General features: G+C 41.6%; 1 protein-coding gene across 8 annotated transcripts in view; it reads right to left on the minus strand.

The window, feature by feature from the left end:
* Positions 1-19,214, minus strand: part of RAPGEF6 (Rap guanine nucleotide exchange factor 6) — a 114,317-nt gene that overhangs the window by 56,712 nt on the left and 38,391 nt on the right. For all 8 annotated transcript variants that reach the window (XM_056502821.1, XM_056502822.1, XM_056502819.1 and 5 more), the window contains exon 6: positions 18,166-18,309. In XM_056502821.1, the coding sequence (XP_056358796.1) occupies positions 18,166-18,309 (144 nt within the window). The remainder of the gene's footprint in view (positions 1-18,165; positions 18,310-19,214) is intronic.

Below are 19,214 nucleotides of genomic sequence, written 5' to 3' on the forward strand. Positions count from 1 at the left end.
GTCTGAGCACACAGTGCCCAGCCACCCCCCAAGACCACAAGTACCTGCAGCTCCACCTCACCTGATGATGGGGTGGACTCAGCACACATGAAACAGCCAAACCACACATCCACCCTGCTTTTGGCATCCACACAAGGAAACCCCACAGCCCAGAGCTTTCACCCCACACACCACGAGCTTCCCTTTACATTGCACCAGCCTTAAAAACCAAACAGGGAAAATCAGCCCAGACAGGGAGTCCACACACCCAGCTGGCTTCTCCCTGTGCCTTTACACATGACCACCATGGCACTGACACTCTAAACTTTTTGGGACCAAAGTCAAGAGCAACCTCCTGCTCCAAAGTCAATGCTGTATCTCATGCTGCCATGAGCACTTTTGCCCACTGCCTCCAAATACCAGAAAGTTGCACAGTCTTTATTCTACCCAATAAATACAAAATTATAATAAAAACACAATAATTAATATATGCCTGGCCCCAGATTTATAAGGCAGTTCCCATGTTTTAGTGACTACTTCTTGGTAGTAGCCTTAATAAAATACCAGAAACTCAGCTAATTTTCTGACTAAGCATACCAAACAGTAAGAGTCTCATAAATATTGTATTTTTAATTCCTTTAAAGGCTTTTATTTCAAAGGTGGGTTTGTTCGAATGTTCTAGCTTTCATTATGTCATTTAAAAGAAACACCCTTCCCTCCCCAGTTTCACAGAAATACTGCATTCTCAGACAGAAAAAAATAATTTGTGTCCTTTAAAGCTAATTGTAATTACACAGTTCAGCTAAATAATTAACCAATTCCATACTGGTGCACAAAGGAAACAAGCAGTACAGCTTGAAAATTAAAACATCAGTGGGTTTGGATACCAGTATTTTCAAGTTTGCAAAATATGCCAGCAGTTATAAAAATATTACACTTCAATAATATCTACAGGCTTCACATATATTCATATTCATAGGCCAAAAAACAAGCTTAACACATTTCATAAGCAAATGGAATTTTTTTATACTTCCTGGTAATTTTTAAGCTATTGGTATATAAAACAATTCCATGATTTCTAGGTCCCCCCTTCCTGTTCAGAAATGATTCTAGAAGAATAATTCATGCACAGCCAGGATTCCAGTACCTCCAAGCCAGCATGCTGCTGGGATGAGAAGGGAATATGCAGCTAGCACCAGCACTGTCAATACATGTCACAGAAATGCAGCACAGACAAAATCTTACTTACTTTGGAGGCCCAGGGCTGTAGGCAGTTGGCGTAACATCGAACAAGAAAAGCCATTTCTGAGGCTGGGAAAAAAAGTTTCCTTTCTCAAATAAAAGCCACAGGGGGAAAATTGAGAAAAATCCCTTCTGCTTTCTCTTTAAAAATCATAAAGCAGCAATGTGCATATATGCAACTTCTCAGGCTTGGATTTCACACTGAATTCGATTACAGCTTCCACTAGATCTGAGGAGTTTTCAGTATTGCAGGGAGTTAGCAGCAGCAGCATCAGCAATTCCTATAAAAATGTTCCAGTTTTAACAAGCACATAAATTCAAATCAAAATGTTTCCTAGCTTCTCAAATACAAATATCCATACGATCCTCCAGGCAAGAGGCATGCACCCAAAAAGGGCTGCTTAAATTGAATTAATTCAGAAATGGATTAGAACTGCAGGTTAAAGCAACAATACATTAAAAAGCAAGGTATGAATTCTTCAAATTTATTTTTTTCTCTTCTAAAATGCATTTACAAGTGGCTTATCTTCAGGTCCACTTTTCAGAAACTTCATACTAATATTGGAGACGAAATTTTGCAACGGTTTTTCAGCATCTTAGGCTATCCAGGAATCCCACACCCTGGGATATTAAAGTTTCTTCTTTATACTCACGTCCATCATAACTGAAGAAATTGAATTCGCATCCGGACCGTAGCTCCAGGATATATGCTCTAACAGGTTTGCACTGTGGAATGTATTAAAAGCCTCTGCAATACAAACCCTTTTCTCTTTTGCCCCCCTCCTTTTTTTTAATGCCGTTTACAACTCTGCAGTGTTGCTCAGTATTCTAATGCATCAGTCAGATAGCACGACTAATCCACGCCTAGCTTTTCCAATTAAAACATTTCTGTAATGCCAAACAAAACAGGACATCCACAGCTACAGAAAGGCTGACTGCTGGAGTCCTAATTCCTACTATCTTTGCTTGCTTCTCAGCAGCTCCCTCAGGAGAAGCTCCCATCGATTGGATGCTCCGCAGCAAGATGAAATATCTAATAAGGAGGAAAGAGAGTGGGAGGGGAACGGAGCTAAAAGGATGACATCACCTGTATAGAAAGCCTTTAGAAACTGCATTAGATCAATTGGCTACTGGATCTGCAGATGCAGCCAACAGAGCATCTTTATTGACCTAATATAAACACACATATCAGTACAACTGCTCAGCAAACACCCTGTTTCACATCAGTTTTTATATCATTTTATATCTATTCAGGGATGTGCTGAAACTCTGATTATTTTCCTTTCTCTATTTTTTTGTTTTATTAATCACATGTATCTACTAACACTTTCAGCAGCATTTAGGATTGTTTTTCATCTCTGCATTCGAATTTAGAAATAAGTAAAATAAATATCTGCAGCCACTCACATGTACAGAGACACATGCATTATTGGCACACAATAAAAAAAAATTTGCTTTTATTATGTACCACACTAGATACTCAACACTCTTATCTCATCCTATACAATACAGAGATTTTATCCAGAATGAGAAGCAAATTTCTTATTTAAAAAGTGAGGTTTATAATCCTCACATTTTTAATGGTTTTGAAACAGTTTTTAAAAGTTCTGGGGGGTGGGGTTTTTTTCCTCACTCAGTCAAGACCAATTCTGTTTTCAACCCAATTTGCCTTAATTCTGCAGTAGTCAATTTAGTTCTATAATCTCTTTTTGCAACTAAAAACTGATATATTTGAAAGGAGCTTAGTGCCTTGGAAGGCAGCCCAGGGTGCTGGAGAGATGCTCCAAGGAAGGATCTCTGAGATCCCAAACCCTTGAGCCGGGTCTGCCGTAATGCTTTTGGTTCCTAGAAGGCAAATGACTTCTGCTACTGCGCAAAGGAGGGCAGGAGGGAGGAGACAGCCAAGGGGACAGAGGGTGCTGCTTCTGTTAAAGCCATTATTTTGGTCTCTGGATAATTTACTTCATCTGCAAGAAGGGGCACTCACTGTTACCATTTTCCTCTTTTTGGAAAGAATTTTTGTCACCACATCAGACTTGAGGGTTGGTCTCCAAATCAAAACTAGCGATGATGGCTGTACCTCCTGCGCACAAACAGAGCTACTAATGGGGGCCTGCTGCTAGTGAGGGCAAAAAATGCCTTTTTTGCTTGCTTCTTTTTGAATATTGAATCAGGCAGTTTGAGCAATCCACAGGAAGTTTGGTTTTTTGTTTTTCTTTTTTTTTTAATCTACCGTGCCAAGGGACATGGGGAATGAGATTCTCACATTTTTGAAGCCAAGTTGTACCAACAAGGCACCACTCTCCATCTCACACCAATCATCATCATCATCAGTCATCCTGGAGTCTTCCCATGTATAACCCAAATTATCACAGAAACACAGAATATCTGGAGTTGAAAGAGACATACAAGGATCGCAATGTCCAACATCTAGGATGAGAATTGCACCTTAACCAAGAAAGCCCTTCCCCTGATGCCTCCCAAAATTATCCTAAAAGGAAAAAATTGGCATCAATGTCTGAATTTACTCAGCCTCTTATCAAACAATAAAAATAATAAATGCAACTAGGGTCCATAAGTATTACTGGGTTTAATTTGCATTTAAAGGACTGAACTTCAATCCTGAGCTTGCAAAATTTGCAAACACAAAGTCTATTTGATTATTAAAAGCTGAAAACATTCTAACTGCTTTAAATTTTTACAAAGCACTACACAGCTACCCAAATAGCTGTTTCTTTCACTGCTTTTTCAATACCAAACAATAGGCTGGATATGTGAGCTTCATCTTACATACGACTGCACTGCCTCTTTTCTAATAATTCATAAAATTGTATTTAGAAGCATTTTAAATGTCTGTAATGCAACAGTGATAAATCCTCAGCAGCAATGAATATCCAAATGCTTCCATGTGGTGTTACCTGCGTTATGGTTAGAATAATCACAATTTGTATCAAGGAGAAAAGAGCCCATGCAGCTGCAAGAACCCCCTCCCTGCCTGCTTGCCCCAAAAGCTCTCTGGGCAGATCTCCACCTCCCAGCCTCATCCTGCTGCATTGTGTGGCAAACCCGATCCAGCACAGATCTTGGCGCAGATGCCGTATTTTACAACTACTGTAAACACCAGCTCAATAATGGGAACGAAATTCTATTTCCTCCTAGTTTTGCCTTTAAGTGCAGATGACATCATCCCTGTAGCAGCGCCGCCAATGAGCGCGGCGGCAGCGGGGGTCCCGGGGGGCTGCAGCCCACGCTGTGCAGCCCTGCCCACCCAGCCCCAGGTGGGGGGGAAAACCTGACCTACTTCCACACCCCGGCTTTTGGGGCATCCCCCCACTCCTTTCTGCTTCCATTTATTTATTTATTTATTTTAACACACGCCTCTCTGCAGCCCCAGCTCCCTGCAGCACAGGGCTGCAAGTTTTTTATAAATCATCTGTTTAATGACAAATCTTAAAACTAGAGCAACTCTGAGATGAAAAAAAATTGATACAAAGTCTTGGTAGTGATCAGAATTGAAATACTTGAGAAGAGCTGCAGCACTGAGCAGAATCACAAACAGAAAATCACCACTCACATTTTAAGCCAGAATCCAAGTTTTAAGAAGATCTTAAGGAAAAAAACAGTATACAATCTCTGTAGTAAATGGAGTCTTTGTTCCTTAACACTGATTTATTTCCATGCTGAAATACCACACCATAGATTCCTCTGCATCATTCTCTCTATCCTCCCATAATGCTACCTGAATCCTCCAGACCGTTAACCGAATCTGCACGTTCTAATTGTCTAACAAGAGTAAGTCCCTGAAAAATAGGATGTTTTTAAAAGGATAGTAAAGCCTTCCATAATTTAAATATGCATTCAGCTAGGCAGGATTAGAGTCTTCCCTTATTTAAGGACACCACAAATGCAAGCCCTGCACAGGCGGGAAGCACTGGCAGCTGCTGGCAGAAGGTACCCCACAAGCAGCAGGACTTTTTCCTGATCAATCAGAGGAAGAAAAGCCCATTGTGCAATTCCAGCGGGGAGGACAGTGACGGTCTCAAAGCCATCAGGGCCCTGGCTGACAGGCAGGAGCTGCCAGCTGAGGTGCCTGGGGCTGCAAGCTGGGCTTAAGGACTTCTGTCCTTTTGTCCTCAGAGCAGGCAGCTCTGGCACACTGTCCCTGCCACACTGTTTCCCGCAGTGCTCAGACATGAGCAGGCACCTCCACTTGCCCCCCCATTTCCAGAGCAGCAGCTCTGGTCGCGTCCTGACTCTGAGCCCAAGGTGGGGGCTGGGGAAGGCAACCGCTGCTCAGAAGGCGATCTGTCATTGCACACACTCAGGCAAAGATGCTTCAGACTAAAATAATTCATTTTAATAGTTTTCCGAGTGGAAATTGCCAAACGTAGCAGCATAATGCAGAAATATTTTAGCATTAAGGGCACCTGCATCAAGAGGTTATTTCCACAGATTTGAGTACTTTACATCTTTTTGTACAGACAGGCAATGGGGAGCAAGGGGTGCAGAAGGCAGAGCCTGCTGCAGACCCTGTCATGCTGGCACAGCGTCACTGCCAGCTGCTCAGAGGTTCTCCCCACCTCTGAATTTAAACATCAAAAACAACTCACTGTATTGTCATGGCATGGTCATCCCCTCATTAGGGTTTCTCAGGAAAAAAAGGAAAAAACAACCTCCACCCTGTTTCTGACTCTTTTAAGAAGGGGAGGCAGGGAAAGCAGCACCACAAGCTCCTTTTCTCCTTCAGGGTGACATTCTATGGTGCCATTGCATCTTTACACAACGCCTTCCACAGTAGCACTTACTAAAAGGCTGTAGAAAAATGCTACCCAAAGATCTGCAGAACTCATAAGTAGTATGAAAACATGATCCATCCTAAGGGAAGGAGCGAGGGAGAGAGCTGGAGGGGGAGGGCAGAGACTGTCATCATTCCTTAAGTGATGTAAGCTTCTAAATATAGCACCAGCAACACAGGAGGAACAATAAAAAGGCACCATGGATTGAATTTCTCCACTGCTTTCACACTACCCCAACTCTTTTTTCAGCTGCTGTGTTAAGCAGGGAAAGGTCATCTATTTGCAACGATTCAGATTTATATGGTTTATAATAGGTTTATAAATTACAGCTCTCTCCTCAGCCCTGTTTCACTTACACTCTGCAGAGCTGGGCAGAGCATGATCCGCATCACAAACAGCAATGACGGCACTGGAGGGGAAGGGGGAAGCCCCCTTTGCTATGGACTCAAACAAATAAAATTCCTTTCAATGGTCTGAACTGAGATGATTCATGCAATGCTCCTCCCTTCCTCCCTGACATCTCATTTCGGCAAGCGGTGGGGAAGGTCTGGGAAGGTCTGCAACCCAAAAATCCCTGGTGATGAAGAGGTGTGGATACCAACCCCAAGAAGGCCAGTCTGGGGGACTAATCCACTCAGAGACACAGAAAGGACAAAATTGTTAATATCCCACAGCAAAATTTCCCAAACGCATTCAGGATTTTGCTCACTAAACATAACCTCAATCTAGTCTCAAATGTGATACCACCTCCTAAACCTCACACGGACCTGGCTGTGATTTCCTCAGTTGACAGTGACCTGGGAAGCCAGGTGGGGTCTCCCATTTGCAAATAGACCATAAAGCCCATAAGCTGTATATATATTATTCTCATTCTGCAAAAGTTGACACAAAAACCCATACAAAATACCACTTTTCCTTTCCTCCATTATTCAAAACAGCATCTGAGGTTAAACAAAGTAGATTAAGGCTATTTAGAATATAAGGTACTACCACACCTTTCACAAGAAAAAGGCTGCTGATTAAACAACCTTGAGAATAATGCATTAATGCATAACAGACGAGGTTAAAAAAAAAATCATGAAAATGCCACTTTCAGTATTTCTTTTGTCTTTTTGCTTGAGGATTAACACCAAACTGGAAGCCTGCAAGTGGGAAGAGGGGAGAGATTTGACTCCTATAAAATTTCTCTCCTAAGGAAGGGTAATTTTGAACAGCCCACTCTTATTTATTAGTGGTCAGTGCATCCAGTTTGCAGAGTGAAGGAGTCTACCCTGTGTCTGGAAGGAGTCCCACCCTGACAGACTCAGGCAAAACTTCATGCAAACAGCTTGGCTGGCCCTGGACTCAGGCTGGGACCAGCCAGGCTCAGCACTATCTGAGTTCTGTAATAGAGTGAACAGGGAATAACAGGGAGGATATCAGGCAATCAAGATCTGCAGATCCTGAGATCTGGATCCCCAGACCAGCAATGCTGGGGAAACAAGGCACAGACCCTACAGCAGCTCTGCAAGGCTTCTGTCATCAGATGGAGCATCACAGTTCAATGATTTCTAAACGTTCTCATTTTCTGGTAAAATCCAGCCTTCATCACCTTTAAAAATGCAAAGCTGAGTATGCTCAGAGAAAGTTTTCCCCATCCACTGAGGCCATAACAGCAGGAAAACCCCAGCTATTCTCACCCAATCTGAGAAACTGATCTAACAGATAAAGCAAGGGGTGAGCCACTTGCCATACCTGCACTTCAGGTGGACAAACACAACTGCTAACGAAACTTTAAAGGAAATAAAATCAAAATCATAAATACAAGTACTGTGGCTACTTTACCTCCAATTAAAAACTTCATCACATCAGAACAAAACCCATCAATACTCAGTGACAAAAAGCAAGTCTGACCTTCAAGAACAAGGTAAGGAACAATGACAAAATAAGATATAGTGATGGTCCCACTTAGTCTAGTATTTTATCTGTCAGTGTAGCAGTTTCAGTTCAAAACTGTGTGGAAACACCAATTTTGTGTAGTGGTATCATGCAAAATTCCCATTCTTGCAACCCAGGTTTGATTCCTGGCTGGTGCACCAATTTATGTGGTGGATTTTGCACTGGCTAAATCACCAGTGCATCCACTAGAGTTATTATTTACTCATTCCTGCTGTGAGACAGGATTAGAAGGAAGGCTAAAGCAGGCTCAAACTCTGAAGAGTATAAAGAAGAACTTTATTAACAGAAACTAAAAGAAAAAATAATAATAATCAGAATATAACCCCCGGAACACTTCTCCCCCCACACCCTCTTTTCTTTCACTCTGACAATGTACAGAAACCAATCAGTCAGTTTACCATCTCTAAAATAGTCTCTCTCCAATTTACTTAGGGAGAGGAGTCTCTCTCTTCAGTCTATGGAGACTCCTCCACAAGAAACAGTTCTCTTGTGGCTTCAATTCACAGTGAATCAGCCACCTGGAGAATGGAAACCTGATCACTGTGTAAAACTCCCTTTCCTCAACTTACAGTTTTCCCCACAACTGTTTTCAAGGATCTTGTCAACCTATGAGATTTTGATTTTTGTTTTAATTTTTCATTTTTAAGGACAGAAGTGTTCAAAAGCACGAATTCTCTTCATCTAACTCTGAAGTCATCTTCAGCTCTGGGAACAGAGGTCTTCTTCCCTGGAGGCAAAGGATCTTCATCACTCTTCTCTCACTCTCTGTCAAACTTCTCATGGGATCACAGCTACTTCAACATCTGCTAACTTCAGCACTGGTGCTTCTGCTCATGGCTGTGGTTAGAACACTTCATCCCCCCAAAACACATTCCATGAGTTACAGGGAAAAAAAAGAGTCTGATTTATCAATCATATTCTCTCCATAGCTTACAAGAGAATTTCAGTCCAAGACATCTCATCCCCTCCTCCAGCTGGGACCTGACTCCTCCTCCTTGTCTCCAAGGCAGCAGCCTCCCGCCCCGCCTGCCTGCTCCCTGTACTCAGGCACAAGAAAGAAGTTTCCCAGGGTTCTTCAGTTTAAAATATGCATCCACAGAGGCGTGTTCAGCTTCCTCAGTGGTTTCACAGGTTGTCCATTCTAAAAATTAATCACTGATTGTTTTTTGTGAGACACAGAGGAAGCTCTCAGCAGCCCCTTTTAAAAAAAGTTGTTTCTGTGGATGTCTTCTTCCTTCCTCACTAAATGTCATATGTGCAAAACCAGCACAGTCAGATATACCACTATTAAGAAAGATGGCACATATCAAATATAAATCTACAAATGCTGTTAAATGTCATTAGATAGTAATCAGTTTTATGCCAAAACCAAAGATACTTATGTAGCTATTCTCTCATACAGGCAGTGGTTTTTATGCCAAGTTTTTCCAAGGAAAACAGAGCATCTAAATGCTTATAATTATGCACTGACATTTTCTCATGGTGATTTTTATTGAAAATTGCTCAGGGTATTCTCCATCTCTAAAATGGCCCATGAGGCTTATGAAGAACATGACTGAACTGATGTGAATTTCCACATTCTAGATCAGAAATCCATTTTACCTTGAACATAAAGTTGAAGACAACACCGTCTTAGCCCTGTAAATAAATCCTTCAGTACTATGTGACATTCAACCCAGCTCCAACTTACAACTTTACTAGGCTAACATACAAAATAACCCTTCACTCAACTACTTTTCTCTAAGGCAGGAGAAACCCAACCTAAGTGAAAGGTTGAGTTGGCTACAACCTGCTACAACCAGGCTGTTATATTTGAGTAGAGCATATTGGACAGAAGCAGCCCAGATGGAAGAGAGGAAATAAAAAACAGATCCATGCATGCTACCATCTCCCTGCACAGAGGGAGACTAGCTCGCTGGCTACTACCCTGTCAGATTCCTACAAGAAGCCACCCAATATGTCCTTTCAAGAGACTGAAACAATAATGTCAAAAACAAGGATCAGAAAAAGAACTGCAACTCACACACAAAAGAAGCTTCCAAAAGGAACAAAACATCTCTCTGGTGCAGAGATGGTTTTTTTTGAAAGAACATCTTTTACAATCAACCCCCAAGTGCAGTTATGACCACTGGGCACAATCCCCACACATCATTCTCCACTGAGTTTGCATAAGAGGTTGCTTATAAAGAATTAATGACTTTGGAACTGCCACCCAAACCCTTAGGGTCCATCAAAACAGAGATTAACTCTCTGAACATGCTGCATAAAATATTTTCTCAGGCATTTTCCAAGGAACTGAGTTAATTTCTACCATGGTGTAAATTTGTCTATGTGGTAAAAGGAGAAAGAAACAGATAAGTGGTTATTGTGTGGAGAGCACAGTAATGACTGGATTTTTACTTCTTGTGGTAGCAATTTGCAAAATATTTAGAAGTTTTGAAAGGTTTTTATGCCACAAGAGTACATCCCTCCCACAGTACTGTCAGCACCAGCTGAGGTCAATGTTTGAGCAACTCTCCAGATTTACCCCAGTCAACAGAGTAGGATGATTTCCCTGCAATGGACAGACTGTGGTCTGGATTTGCTTCCAAACAGTTCCCAGCTTCCTGGTGAGAGTGGTCACCAAGTAAAAAGACTGATGTTTTGAACTGCAAGTAGGAAATCAGTGTAAAAATAGCCACAAGTTTTTCTTGAATTAGCACAAACAAGCACAGTTCTGCTGCTCTGCTGAGCAAGGGGAGGCAACAAACAAACCTGCTGTGAGATGACCCTGGGGCCAGGGGGGCCCATCATCACCCCAACACCTGGGGAGGGTGCAGGTGTACAGCTGACTGCTAAACTTACTTGAGATGGAGAAAGGTTCAAAAACAAGTCTTTGAGGCAAGAATCAGAGAACAGGCTGTGAGGGACCTTAAAGCTCATCTCGTTCCAATCCTCCTCCCATGGCAGGGACACTTTCCACTAGACCAGGTTGCTCCAAGCCTTGTTCAACCTGGCTTGAAGAGCAAAGAAGACAGGTTCTATTACCAACCTCAGAATAGACTCTCCCTAATGGCAACTCAGTACCTTGTGCCAGGACAGAAGCCACAGCCTGGCAGGGCAGGACAATGTCTGTGCCCCCCACCACAGGCTCTCCCCAGGGCTATGAGAAGGGATGTAAAGTGCTGCCAGCAGCCAGACTTCAGTAAGTACAGGTGCATGCTTAAAATAAACCCTCCTGAGTTTCAGTCTGATGCAGTTTCATTTGTGCATTACTCTTAACTGCTGTTACACAGCTACACATGTCACCTCCAAACTGAGGTGGTTCCTGTAAATCACAGTTTACATATAACCTGCTTGGCAAGTACATAAAATCTTTAGGGAAACTACTAAATATAAGGTCTGAAAAACAACCCAAATTTATCTGTAATGAAAGTGGTTGAGATGTTGCATTACACTGTTAGTTTAAAGAAGAAATCTGAAAAACACAGATTTTAACAGTATTTTCATTTAGTATTTTCATACTTTCTGTAAAGCCTATTCAAGTCATTACTCACTTGGAAGTGCAAGCGCTCATTAATTGAATTAGGAAACACCAGTGGTCAATGGAAATTCCTAGGACGATTTTTAATGCACAGCACATTTTGAGGATTGGTGTTTTGCTAATGACCACCATAATCAGTGGCAGACTTTCAAGGAGCCCTTGAAAGTAACACTACTGACAAAATGAGCAGACAAAATCAATATGTAAAATAAAGGATGAGAGAACATGCATTTGGCAATTTTCCCCCTTGCTTAGAAAAGCAGAGGAAGTGCCCAAGGACAGCTCAGCAGACCAGAGCAAGTTTAAGACACTGAGCACAGGCTCCCATGCTGGATGCCAGTGGGACCCTGCCAGAGGGTGTTTCCAGCTCCACCAGTGAAGCAGCAGAATCATACAATCACAGTATCATTAAGGCTGGAGAAGACCTCCAACATTGGGAAGTTCAACCATCAGTCCAGTACCACCAGCATGTTCACTAAACCATGCCCTCACTGCCATATCCACAGATTTTTCTAACACTTCCAGAGATGGTGATTCCACCACTGCCATAGGCAGCTTGTTTCAATGCTTTACAACTCTTTCTGTGAAGAAATTTTTCTTAATATCCAACCTAAACATTCCCTGGCTCAACCTGACGCTGTTTCCACTCATCCCATTATTTGTTACCTGGGAGAACAGAACAACCCTCAAGAGGTTCCAGCCTCCTGTCAGGGAGTTAGTTGATGATATGAGCAGGTCCTTTCTGAGCCTCCTTTGCTCCAGGCAGAGCCCTGCCAGCTCCTCATCAAGACTCATGCTGCAGACCCTTCCCCAGATGTCTGGCTGAGAAGCAGACGTTCATTAATAGAGCTGTTTAACCACTACCTGATTCACAGCCTCCTCCCCTCCCCCAAAGCCCAGCCTAACAGTAATTTCCCTTCCAGAAAGCACAGGGCTCCATCCATGTACATCTCTGCTTCACCAGACGGTGCTGGATCCACACCCACACACCCTTTGTGTGCAGCCCACGACAAATCAAACCACAGGGGCCCACACAGGAAGTGAACACACTGCAGATGCTGCTTCTTTTGATCACAGAAGCCAGAAACACATATGCAGGAGTTCAGAAGAGCTGCAAACAGGGACAGCACGTGTGGGCTTTTCCAGGGTCCTGTCCCAGGTAGGGTGCCCAGCTAACAGAGGCTCTGGCATGTGCTCTGGGACCTGAGCACTTGAGAGCTGGGATCCTACAGAGGCCATGCAAAATTAAAGACAGAGACTAGAGAAAATCTTCATGTTGTTAAAAAACAGCATCAGGAAGAAGGAATCTGCATTATCTCTTTGTACAACACCTCCAGAGACATAACAACAACATTAATTTCTGTTAATTAATCCTGTAAGTGCACTACAAGACCCATGGATTTCAGCAAGACCTGAATTTTCTTTTAATTCATAGAATCACAGAACAGTTTGGGGTGGAAAAGATCTTAGAAAAAAACCAGCCTCCAGCCTCTGCCACGGGCAGGGACACCTTCCATTATCCCATCTTGCTCTGAGCCCCATCAAACAAAGCCTTGAACACTTCCAGGGATGGAGCAGCCACAACCTCTCTGGGCAACTTGTGACAAGTCTTACCACCCTTATAGTAAAGAATTTCTTCCTCTTACCAATTAAAACCTACTCTTTCTGCCAGCCTGAAGCCATCCTATCTGGTCCTACTACCCCTTGTCCAAAGTTCCTCTCCAGCTCTCTTGGAGCCCTTTTAGGCACTGGGAGGTGCTCTATGGTCTCCCCAGAGCCTTCCTTCTCCAGGCTGCATAGCCCCAACTCTCTCAGCCTGTCATCATTAGTTAATATAGTTTAAATTCTGTCAAGTATTTTTTTAAAGTCTCAAAAAGAGGAAGTGTGGACACAAACAGAATGAAAAGCAATGAGCTGCAAAGAGAACTATCCTCCAGCTCAAGAACTAGTCATTTCAGCCACTCAAGATCAGGCACAGCCTCATCAAAATAAACTGATATTCCAAATAAACAGAAGCCAGCAATGCTGATCCAGGTTTAACAACAGGCAGCTGGAGACACGCTCTAAGTCAGTCTTATTTGGTTTATATCAATAAAAGGTACCATTTCTGCAAATTTATCTGGTAGCTAAAAGTAGATTATAAAAGACCCACAGTGTTTTACTGCATTTAAAAAGAAAAGGCCTAGTGATGGTAAAGCACCTAATGGGTTTGATCCAGTATATTGAAATGTGACTTAATTCCCTCCAATTATGAGATTCCCCATTCTACCTCCAGCCTGTGACAGGATTACATTAAGTAATGATCAAAGAACAAGAAACTTGCCACTCAAGCAGTCTGCAGCAACAGACTTCTCTGAAGATAAATGCTTCTACAAGGCTCCAGGACAAATTTTACTTAGCGCAAATATTAAGATACTGTCCATAAAACGCAGCATTATAATGAATCTTTTAAACCTCATCATCCTCTTACAGTAGTTTAAAAAAAATGGCATCCCTGAGGAAGTGGATTACTACTAAAGTTTGGTACTAACTTCTTTATTCTACTCTACCATAAACTTACAGGTGAAAAAATTCAGTATGTTGTCATAACTCCACAGAAATAGGCATTACATCATACACCATTTTTAAAGCTACAAATAGTCTTAATTTGAAAAAAAAATCATAGACACTTGTCAAAAATGTTTATGGGTAATAAATGCATAGAATCACAGAATGGTTTGGGTTGGAAGGGATTTTAAGGATCATCTTGTTCCAACGCCCAAGGCAGGGACAGACACCTTCCTTTAGGTCAGGTTGCTCCAAGCCCTATCCCCTATCCAACTTGGCCTTGAACACTTCCAGGGATGGGGAGTCCACAAACTCAAATTACTGACCAGAAACGCAAACTAGAAAAATTTTACTGAAATGAAAAAAAAGATTTGCATTTACAAGTTTGAGTCACATGGAAATTTGTACAGAATTGTTAAACCCTGTTTGGAATCAAACACTGCCAGAAATATAAATGCAAAACTTACCATCTCAGGTTTTATTTTTTAACTGTGAAGATAAATAATGGTTTACTTTCCTATTACTTGATCCAAGATCAAAACAGCAAATTAATTTTTATAAAGCACCAGAACTTTTTTTTTTTAAAGTATTATCACTAAAAAGTCACTTGCTGTTATTCTGGCTGCAGTTTTGCAAGCTCCTACTGCATGAGCACAGAAGTTTGGGATATAGTTTAACAGAGATTATCACAATTACTTCTTTCTTTTGCAAGTAAAAAACATGGTTGTACTATTAACTTCTTCTTTTGTAATCATAAAACACATTTTGCATTAATTGGGTTGAGAAGTAGATTGAGAACAGAAATGACTCACTCATCTCCATTGTGACACTGCCCTGCTGCAGTGACCCCAGCTCCTGGCTGGATGCTTATCACCACCAAGATATTCAGTCATGCTAACAAATCAGATGTGATGCAAGAGCTGGCACCTATGGCACATTTCTTCCTAATCCATTCATTTTGAGCAAGAGCTTTTACCAAATGTTCCCCACCTCACTTTCTCCCCACACAGTCAGGACATTACTGTGGGGGTGATGTGCAAGATGCAGAATTACTGTGACAAAAATGGAAAAGGCCAGAAATGCCCAGGGATGAAGAGATCTGATTAATTATGGGGATGCTCAGACTTGCCCCAGGCAGACTGACAGCCACACATACTCGGGCTGCCACCGTGGCCGTGGCCTCACACGTGTCCCACCTCAACAGAGCCACCTCCTCCAGCCCTTCACAGGCAGCAGTGCTATTGTGAACCCTGAAAAAAACACTGGTAAGTGCTTTGCCAAATACACAATTGTCCCTGAGATCTGGCTGGCCTGCTGTGCTGTAGAAAGGAAGAATTCCCAGATGCAGCAGAGCCTCCACACGGCTTGGGTGCACTCTGGATCTGGAGGAGAGGCCAGCCTGCCCACCAATGACCAGAACAGTGCTGGCATTCCCTGCAACTGCAAGAGCTAAGTCACACCACGGTGCACTTTGAAAACAGAGACAGAAACATAAACCTGTTCACTCTGAGGGAAAAGGAACACTGCCAGCATGTATTCACTTTATTTACCTGGAAGGGGAAAAAATAAAAACCAACAACAAACAACTACAAATAGTCCATTCTGCAGACAACCAGTGTTCTTGTGGAATAACACTGTTCTGTGAACCACAAAAATGTAGAGAAGGCATCTAAACTGTAACACCTTCACCAAAGAAACCAACCAAATGATCCATTTATAACATTAGCTCATTTGGGGGAAGGCAGAGAGGGAAGAAATTTAAGATACCCACAATAATTCGACTGTCAACTATCCTGAAGACATACCGTTAAATCAAGAACTAGAATTCTTTTACTTAATTAAGAGGCATAAGAGAAAAGAAGAACTTCAAGGATATTATCAATCATTTAAAATATCATTTAAAGTAACTGCATATAAATATTAGTTTTGTGACCAAACAGGTATTTCTACAGAACAAGTTCCAGCACTAACAAGAAGTACTCCATGTGAGATGATGTTAGCTCACGCCACAATCCAATAGGTAATGTTTTACAAAACACGGATTATCCTTAATCATAAATATAATCACAGTATATTTAACGTGCAGAGATGTACATTCCAAGGAGCTAACAGAGATTGTACAGATAATTCCCCTTAAAAGCAAAGAAACCTTATATTAAAGGAAATGTTCCTAGCTGGGTTAAAAGAATACTGAATTTCAGTACCTAAACGATCTGAGTTTTCTTTTGAAAGAAGAAAACTATTTGCATATGAGGGATTAGGCATGTAAAAACTTAAATGGTGTCATACTGAGCATTCCAACACCAACCACGGGAGATGGGCTGGAGTCCATGTGGAGGCTGGAAAGCTCCAAGCCCTCCCCAAAGCACACAGTACTCACAAAAGCTCCATGAGGCTGCATTCAGCACCTGTCACAGAGAACTCAGCAACGGGCTGGAGAGTGAAATACAACTCTGTGCTCATTCATTAGCATTACGCCAGACAGGAAATCTGCTAAAGAGTTTGGAAACACTTTTCCCACTCTGGCAGAAACCCTACTGGCAAGTTCCTGTAAAATGGAAGTTTGACTTACTCTCCTATACATATATACACAAATATATTCACAAATCTGAGGAAGCCATCAAGTATACAAGTGACTATACAGGCACAGGTGCTCTGTATTTTTGGTAACAACGAGAAATAAATCAACACGAAGAAAAATAAACCAACTTGAAGAAAATTCTTAATGAGGACATCATCTGCTGACTAACCACAGTCCTGTGAGTGTACCACCCTGACTCCTTGCAGCTGTAACTGACAGCCTCTGAAATGATTCAAGAAGCCGTGAAACTTGGTCCTTCTCAGAACAAAGACGCCAAGTCCCTTCTCACGCATCCCTCCAGGGAAGCTGCATAGGTAGCACCAGCATCAGCTGTTCCTGGGATTCTCCTGCTCCTAGCAATGAAACCTGAGAATTATTATCTGTGTGCTTATTCACTGTCACAAACACCAAAGAGACAGAGATAGATTCTGTCATACACAGATTGGAATTTAATTCCTAATAAAGCTTTATGCATACCCGCCCAGAGTGTGAGGATCCAACCTCTCTCAACAATCTCAACAGTATTTCTGCAATAACTAATTTAATGTCTTACTAATGATAAAATCCAACATATGTGACAGTTCTAGAAATGAGATGGCAGAGGATGTTAAACTTCAAGCAGCATATTCTCTTCCTGTCACAGATATAGTAATGCAGTGTAGTAAAATCACCACCTGCGACCCAACTGCTACCAACATTCAGAAAAATGATCAGTTTATGTAAGTTATAAGCTCATACCTGACTGCACACATCAGATATTTTGAAGCATTATCAACTGAAAATGTCTCTCTTTTAGGGAAATTAAAAGAAGAATGGAGAAAAGGGGGAGAAGTTTTTTCTCTTCTGAGCATGAATTCCAGGCTTGTACTTCAAGGTCAGTACTGGTTTTAACCTTTGATTTTCAAAGCAGATCAAATTATCCAGAACAATTATTTTCAATTAAATTATTTGTCTAGATCACGTATATCCTGTTACCAAACAGGAAGTTTGAAAAATAACGGTGAAGAAAAACCTTCACATGTTTTGCAGCCCTGAAACCACAGAGGTATGTGCCTTAAGACATTGCAGAGTTTATAGTATCTGCTGCTATTTAAGACTAGCAGACAAGTTGTTACTCTGATGCCTGAACTACCACTGTACTATTTTTAAGCAAGTGAACACAACCAAGTACAAGAGCGTCAATGCTGTATTGATCCACATTTGCAATTAACTCTAAATTACAGTTCAAATTTATTAAGGGAAAAAAAAAGAAACCCACCAATTCCTACATCTTACCAAAATAACTCCAGGTAAAACCAACAAAAAATGAAGAATGACCATTTCTCTATCCAGTGAGCATGTTAAGATTTATTTATAGTGCTCAGCCGAAGATCTCAAAACCAAAAAACCCCCATCTTTTTCAATTACTACCTTCACTTCCACCTATGGTGTTCCAATCCAAACCACTTCACTGCCCCTCAACAGAAAAGCAGCGTTCTCAAAAATGGCCAGCATGGGCTATTTCCCTTCAGCAGCCAGCCAGGCAGACCCCATGGTGCCAAGGAGACGGGCAGGCTCACCGACACGTAGCTGCTGGGATCCACGCTGTCCGTGATGGTCTGGCGCTCGCCCCGCTGGTTGATCCTCCTGTACCTCCGACGGGACTGCCGCAGCGGCACTTCCCTCTGCAAGATGCTTTCCTCATGGTCCTTAGAGTTCTCCACCTGAAACACACGTTCAGGCTCCTGGTTAAACATCCAGTTCTTCCATAGCACCGAGAGCCGGCGGAGCTGTATAAAGCTCATGGAGAAGGAATAATCATAAGTTCGGGGCAGCTAAAACTACTGTGGTTGTTTCAGAGAACCACTGCTGCAGATCTCAGAACTGCCTAATGAAACCGAGGCCACAGTTTCCTTCCAGGAAACAAGAGTATTTAAGAAAAAAAAAAAAAAAAAAGGCACACATATCCTCTAAACAATGTCACTCATCAGCAGAAATCCTTCTGCAGTCACAAGTATCATGAAGGAGTTACAGGCACTGGTCATTTCAAGTTTATCTTCAACACAGAAGATACCATTTTTGTGTATTTACAATCTTGCAAAAATACTGAATTATATCCTATTTTTAGTAGCGTAATTTTTAAAATCAAAATTTATTTCCAGTACCAGTCATAGGTAAACAACTTTAAATAATCCAGCTTTTTATAAATAGCTACTTCACCTATGTCATACTGCCTTCTAATTGCTTCCAGTAGATTATGTAGAAGTGGCTGGAACCTGATTCACAACTTCATGTTAAATATTATTTCTGAGTAAACATTAAAAATTAAGTAAATTTATCTTTTTAGTAAAAGCCAACATGAAACCTTTTATCTCAATAGCTACAATTCTTTTTTTTTCTATAAAAAGCAGTATCATCCTTTCCCATTTCCTTTTGACCTTTTGGAAAAAAAATCTCCCACCAGGAAGCAGGGCAGACATTCATGCAAATAGGCTGCAGCAAACAAGAAGCTTCTCCACAATATCTTTACTATGTAGAAGATTCTACTATCTTCAATGTCTTATTTTTAATTTATTTTTTTTCCTCCAAATTTCACTGCAAGATCCAAAACATTAAGACTGTAATACTG

This window comes from Oenanthe melanoleuca, chromosome 13, assembly GCF_029582105.1.
Source record: "Oenanthe melanoleuca isolate GR-GAL-2019-014 chromosome 13, OMel1.0, whole genome shotgun sequence".
Lineage (NCBI taxonomy): Eukaryota > Metazoa > Chordata > Aves > Passeriformes > Muscicapidae > Oenanthe > Oenanthe melanoleuca.